This window comes from Neoarius graeffei, chromosome 3 (genome assembly GCF_027579695.1).
Source record: "Neoarius graeffei isolate fNeoGra1 chromosome 3, fNeoGra1.pri, whole genome shotgun sequence".
NCBI classification, from domain to species: Eukaryota; Metazoa; Chordata; class Actinopteri; order Siluriformes; family Ariidae; genus Neoarius; species Neoarius graeffei.
In genome coordinates this window covers 53,716,645-53,723,845 of record NC_083571.1, presented here as the reverse complement: position 1 = coordinate 53,723,845, position 7,201 = coordinate 53,716,645, and the positions used below count along the sequence as shown (strand labels likewise).

The window sequence follows — 7,201 nt, the reverse complement described above, 5'->3', positions numbered from 1 at the left end:
ATATTATGTACCACAGATTTTGAAAGAACTAAATTCTCTGCGATCTTTCATTGAGATGTTCTTTTTTGAATTGAATAACAATTATCTCAGGAATTTTAGCACAAAGGAGTGAGCCAAGCCCCATCCTTGCTTGCAAAAACTTAGCCTTTGGTGCTGCTCCTTTTATACCCAATCATGTTACCAATTATCTTGCTTATTGTGGAATCTTCCAGAATGGTGTGACTTGAATATCCTATGAACTTTTCAGTCTTATTTTGCCTCTGGCCCAACTTTTTTTTTTGAGTGATGAAGGCATCAGATTCTAACTTCATGTCTGTGTACAAAATACAATTAAGTTGGTCAGTAAAACAGTTGAAAATCTTTTCTTTGTATTTTTGTCAGTTAAATAAAGGTTCATGTGAATTAACAAATCACAGATTTTTGTTTTTACTGCATTTTGGAAAATACCCCAACTTTTCTGGAAATGGGGTTTGTAGTTGGTCTCATAATGTCCTGCTTTTACTGAGCAGACAACACACTCCAGATACTTCAAATTCTACCTCCAGCATGGGCGTAGCAGACGCGGGGTACGCGGGGGACATGTCCCCCGCACTTCCCGTATTTGTGCCCTCTGTCCCCTGCACTTTTTACAGCCATTACAACCACTCAATTTATTTTTAACATGTGGAAACGCGTTTTTCCGAGCCGCCTCTAAAAGCATCATGAGCAGGCGGAGCTAAGGCGGCAAACAAACCCCGCTGTCGTGTGTGATCAGAGACGCTTTAGAAAATATTGTATGAGTCTCTTTGGTGTGATTCAGATCTGGGCAGCGCTTCTGTATGTTCAGCAAACCAGCTAAGAGGCTAAAGACTTTAGACAGTTTTTTCCAAACAAACCATGCAAGTTGAGTAATGCTGTTGAATATAAATAATGTTTAGCTAAAAGATGACAAATAGATGTCAATTTAGTTAGTTAAGCTAGCTAGCTAACTTAGAGGCGGTAGTAACTAGTTACATTTACTCCGTTATATTTACTTGAGTAACTTTTTGGATAAATTGTACTCTTAAGACTTGTTTTGTTGCAAAATACGTTTTACTTTTACTTGAGTAATATTATTCTAAAGTAACAATACTCTTACTTGAGTAACATTACTATTTTGGCTACTCTAAGATTACTCACTTCTGGGTAGAAAATAAGAAATGTATTTGTGTTCCTTTGACTGTTATTTTTATAAAGATTTAATTTATTTTTGTGGTAGTTAAAGTTTGAAGTACATTAATTTGCTGATTATTACTGTATTCCTAATTCTATTTCAAAATGTTGCTTTCCACATATTTTTTAATCTTTATTGCCACAATAGAAAGAGCAGGGTGAGAGAGGAGACAGTGGACCAGAGGCCAACAGGGATGATTATGCAGGGTCACAGGTGAGAAGAGAATATAATTAGCTATGTCACTACTACTATTCTTAATTCTATTTATAAATTTTACTTCATAGATTTATAGATTTTGACTTTAGATTTTGATAGTATATCATTTTAAAGAACTAAAGTCGGTTCCCTGGTGCTGTGCTGTTTGTGGTTATGTGGTTCTTTAGCTGCTAAGGAGAGGTGCAATTGAATGCGAGAGGATGATAAATCACTCAGTAGACCTCTGAACAATTTGTCCCCCTCACTTCTAAAATGATAGCTATGCCCCTGCGCCTCCAGTCCTTCCATTGCACTATAACACATTAAAAAAAAACAGAAATTATGACAATGTCCAAAGGTAACTGTTATAGTTAGTATAGTCAGTGTGATCCTCACTGTTAACAAGATTAAACCAGACACTTTTTGTTCTCTTTCTGTAAATAAAGCACCATCCTAAAGAACCGTCTTAATGACAGAGAGCTCTTGCTTCCAACTACATGCTGTGATTAGATACTGCTAGCTTTAAGGCATTGCATCATGAACAAATGACCCTTAAACGCTGCATCATTAAAAGAAATGACCGCTGAGTCACTGAAGGACTCCAGAGTCTTGAGTGTGAAGACTAAAATACTATAGTCATGTCTCACCAGTGTGACAGTACTTTTCATGGTGCACGGGTGATGACATGGTGCTATACAGTATGAAATTTAGAGGAAATACAAGGTTAAACAAGGAAGTGCAGTGTTTTTCTCCCCAAAACAACATCACACTAAAAACACTGCTGTGTAAAACATACATTATGTGAGGGCCCCATTTTATTATCACAATTTTTTTCAAGACATTGCTGTAAAATATTATTTCTATATTTGTGTTTATTTCTATTTTTTATGTGTTTACTCTATTTGCCTTATAAAAGTTTATTACTTTGTAGCAAACATTGTTCTCATTGTAAAACATCACTTCTCGGGTTCTAACAGAGGTAAAATAAATGCATAAATTATTTTAGGGTAATTCCGCCCCAAATCACCAGATTTAGAAAAATGTTCGCCACTGACCGTCTCAGATTTGCTTCATACTTTCTGGAAATATTGTCAGTGTGCCCAATAAATAGTGTACAAAATTTTAGGCTTGTACCTTCATTAGTTTCTGAGATATAGGGGCTTTTAAAAAGGGGCGTGGCCCCAATTTCAGTTGAAACGCATGCTACAGAAAACGGACCTAACTTCCATAAGTCATTACTTTTAAACTATTCATCCAAGATCAGGCCTGGAATTTCATCATTTTAGGGGCAAGGCCACTTGGCCTTTTGTGCTGTCAATTTTTTGAGGGCACGAAGGCCAAAAGCCAGGGCACCAAGGCCATAAAATAAAACAATGATTTTAAGTTCACATTGTGAGGGAATTTTTATGGATGAACATTCCTATTCTCTGTGTGTTGAGCTCAAGTGGCCTAATATACTGAGAAAGATGTTTTATTTATTTTTTTTCCAATGTTGTAATTGCTTTTCTGTGGCCTTGGTGGTAATGTGCAGGGTGCTTGAGTTCGTCCTAACTACGCATCTTCTCATGATCTAACCACCTTTCCTGACCTCGGTGGTGATAAGCAGGGAGCTTGAGCTCTCCCTAACTCACATCTGCCTGCACATACCAGAGCACACCAGGTGCACGCTTTAACAGAGCTTCAGAGAAAATCTTGAGCCAATCACGTGAAGACACAAGCAGTGAGCGAATGCTTTCAGAGTATAATAGGTAACATTCCTAAAACACAACTCAGAGTGCGCGTACTCTCGACATCATCAGAAGTGGTGTCTTCTTCTATTCTTCCCTGTCAACACACCCTTGTGGGGCCCATATGGGTTGGATATGGGCTGCCCAGCTGGGCTCCAGTCAGTTTTGTCCGGGGGTTCCATGGTGGCCCCATGTGGGCAAGCCCAGTTGGGCTGAAGGTGGGTTTCACATGGGCCCTAGCTAAAACCCACTTGGGCAACCCAGGTTTCTCCCATCTGGGGCCCACACTGAGTGGGCCCATGTGGGCTCATTATGGGTCCTTGATTGTACCCTTTAAGGTAATAACTATTATGGGGGCTTATTTTACAGTCAGCCCATAGTACAGTTCTTTACACAAACAACAATGACAAAAAGACTAGTAATACAATTACTTTTTTATTGCTCTTTACAAAAAATAAAAACTAAGTTTTTATTACAGAAATCACTGAAAAAAAAAAAAAAAACAATTTAAATTTCCTGAGGGGCTGCCTCTCTGGCCTGACGGGCCTGTCGATTGCCCCCCCCCGGTCCCTAGCACCAATCAGTCACTTTGAGACCGCCTTCTCTACGTCCTTTCTGGTGATCTGACTGGTCATTGCATTCTTCTTCAAGGCTCCTGCAAGGCACAAATGTAGCAGTGACTTACTTCATGTGACAACTCTCAGCCAGGTTTGCAGAAGCAGAGTTTCTCAAAAAATTGAATATTGTGGAAGTTTGTTAAAGGAGAAATCTAGTGTGAATCAATCAATAGCCCAGTTGTTAAGGTTCATTGAAGGTTATCTGTATGTATGCAGTCTATGTTGCATCACATTTTCTTGTTCTTTTTCCTGACAGCACTTGTTGACCTCAAACAACCGGGCTAATGACTGATTCATACCAAACTTCTCCTTTAATTTCAGTAATTCAATGTATAAGGCGAAGCTCATACATTAAATAGATTCATCAGACATTACAGTAAGTGAAATGTTTCTAGCCGTTATTTGTTTCCAATAAAAGGCATTCTATTCTAAGTTTAGGAAAACTGTGTAGCGGAGTAATATTTTAATAACATATCGAAATATCACGTTTCATGTCTGCGTATTGAGCTGGGGGGGGGGGGGGGGGGTGTGTCATTCAGTTCAATAAAAAAACAAGAACCGTTGCATTCCTAACTATTACACCCCAGACATCACCTATGCCCACCCTTACACACACCTGTAGTTGCCTTTACAGTTCAATAAACATGTTTGGTATTATGATCTATTTCTAATATTGTACAACTTAAACATTATCTATATGCACACCTACCATAAATTACTTCAAACAGCTTGAGGGGCTTGAATCCTGTCTTGCCATTTCTCCCCACGAAGTTGTACTGTCTGGATAGGTTGTGGTCAATGAGGAACGCCATCATCCTTCTCATGGCCCCGTCAACAGTGCCCCCTCCAATGTCCGCCACAGCTGCAATCTGAGAGGGAAAAAAGGCAATACAAGGCAGGTCAATCTATATTCCTCACTGGAGTAAACCTCTCAACATTAAAGAACTGCCAGATGCATGGATATTTGAAAGTTAGGGTGCGCACATAGTAGATACAGTGTGAAAGAGTGGGAAGATCCCACTAGTGCAGGGGTGGCCAACCAGTCGGAGCCCAAGAGCCACAATTCTTACTATGTTACGGCAAAGAGCCACATCGGCACATGAACGTGGGCACACAAATATTACCCTTCCTTCTGCGCGCGCGGACACACATACACACACACACATTGATGTCACACTTCAACTTAACCAATGCCCCACACCAACATGATAATGATACATTTACTGCAGTACCAAGACCACAGGCCAATCATTTTCAACAGTGGCGACTGGTGAAGAAAATTGTAGGTGGGGCACAAAGGCAGACATTGTTTACATGTGGGGATTCCCCCCATTGGGGGGGTTCCAGGGGGCCTCCCCCGAAAAATTTTGGATTTCTTAGATGCAATTTCCTGTATTCTAGTGCATTTTGGAGTTACCTGTTTAACATCGAAAATGCAAAAGCCATTTTGATTCAGCTTGAATTCTCAATTGCATGACCTGCACAAGACCTGCATTCAAATAAATAAGTATTCAAATAAATACAGTCAGTCGGAAAATGGAAATTACAAAGTGCTAATTTAATTTCCTCAAACAGTACAAGCTCCATAGGCACTGGGAACAGTGATCAGTGCAAGTGCAAATATAGATAAAATATAATACAATGCTCAAATTTTTGAAAGAAGAACACACGCGCACACACAAATTGATAACTGGAAAACAAATGAACAAATACATAATGTATATACACTACATGACAAAAGTTTGGACACACCTTCTCATTCAATGTGTTCTGTGTTCTCATGACTATTTACACTTACAGTATACTCTACTCTCACTCAAGGCATCAAAACTGAATGAGCACTCACCCACTACTCAGGCTTGCGCGCCCAGCGCGTATCCCAAGCCTCAGCAGCAGGGATAGTACAATACTCACACACGCAGTTAGCATCACAAACGGTCACCCGCTACTTCAATGAGAAGGTATGTTCAAACTTTTGGCCTGTAGTGTATCTGAATTCACATCAGCACATATTCACATACTCAAATGTACACACATATACACACAGCAGGAGAAGTGCTACTTGTAGGAGAATTTAGCATATCATCTCACGCACCTGCGCATTTGTCATGATGTGAAAATACCGTAATGAAACCAAGCGAAGCACCTTTAATAAAATAACCGTAATTAACTGCAGTGAAGCGAAAACGCACATAAAACCACAAACGAACACCAACTTGGACGTGAAGGTGAGAGCCGCATGACACCAGGCAAAGAGCCGCATGCGGCTCGCGAGCCGCGGGTTGGCCACCTATGCACTAGTGGATCGAAATGTTGCCTTATAGTTAAATAATAAAGTGTTTTTGAAGCGTATACCCAGTGTGCAGACCACTCTTTCACACTGTTCTCATAACTAACTTTCAACAGCACTTGGCAACGTGAAACAACAGGGCAACAGGTTGATTCAGTCCACATACTGTAATACATTTAACATACATACCAGTTCTGACATGAAGGTGGGGTTTGCCAGTTTTTCTTCCATGCAGTCGACTTCATGAACCGTCTTGAGGGGGAAACCCTCTGGAGTAGAACAAACGGGGTTGGCAATGTTGTGTTGATCTTGGAGAAGTGCCTGGAGAATCCTCCCATGGTTCCTCTGTGTGTCTTTCACCTCCTCAAGGAGGGTCAAAATGCGAACAAACATGCTATCCCGAATGTCTCGTCTTGGGGTTGAAGACCCGTGGGTGGGAGCAGGGGGTGCAGGGGTCTGTATAGACCTGTGGGTGGGTGGAGGGGTCTGCAGAGACCTGTGGGTGGGTGGAGGGGGGTCTGCAGAGACCCGTGGGGGGGGGAGAAGGGGGGTCTGCATACATCTCAGAGTAGATGGAGGCCTCAGAGGTGATGGAGATGCCCGATTGTTGATATCGTCATCATCCTCATCTTCAGCCTCGCTGGACATGACCACTTGCCTAAACATGTATAATAAATCAAGCACAATCAATAAGTTAAAGCATTTCAGTTAAACTATAACTACTTTAACTAAAGCATTAACTTGTATAAAGGAAAAATAAAATTTAAAAAACAGTTTTCATAAGTTTAAGTTAGTGACAAATTGAGCACCTGCATACATGTCAACCTTTGGTCAATCAAACCTGTATAACCAACCTCCAAAATCCGTATTTCCCTTATAAAATCCGTACAAGATGCAAATTAAAATAATTTACCTAAAATTTGAATGATAATTAACAATGATATATCCCAGTTACTTTTTATTCAATATTAATAACAATAAACCTTCAGAATGAATACAAAGCTCCAATGTTTGACAAAAACACAAAGTGTTATCAGCATAGTTACGAAGGAAATACTTCCCTGTTTGGAGACAGGTTTCACCGAGCGGCTATTATGCGCAAAACTTCATATTAGCCACAAAGTCAGGAAAATCTGTTCGTAAAATTACGTTATAATGACCAAATACAATGAAAAGTATT

At 40.1% G+C, this 7,201-nt stretch overlaps 1 protein-coding gene across 2 annotated transcripts in view; it reads right to left on the bottom strand.

Moving 5' to 3' along the window:
- Positions 1 to 3,536: 3,536 nt before the first annotated feature.
- LOC132883409 (uncharacterized) overlaps positions 3,537 to 7,201 on the bottom strand; it is a 57,017-nt gene continuing 53,352 nt past the window's right edge. For both annotated transcript variants that reach the window (XM_060917020.1, XM_060917021.1), the window contains 3 exons: positions 6,211 to 6,679; positions 4,441 to 4,600; positions 3,537 to 3,769 (listed from right to left, as the gene is read on the bottom strand). In XM_060917020.1, coding sequence (XP_060773003.1) covers positions 3,699 to 3,769; positions 4,441 to 4,600; positions 6,211 to 6,679 — 700 coding nt within the window. In that variant the 3' untranslated portion in view covers positions 3,537 to 3,698. The remainder of the gene's footprint in view (positions 3,770 to 4,440; positions 4,601 to 6,210; positions 6,680 to 7,201) is intronic.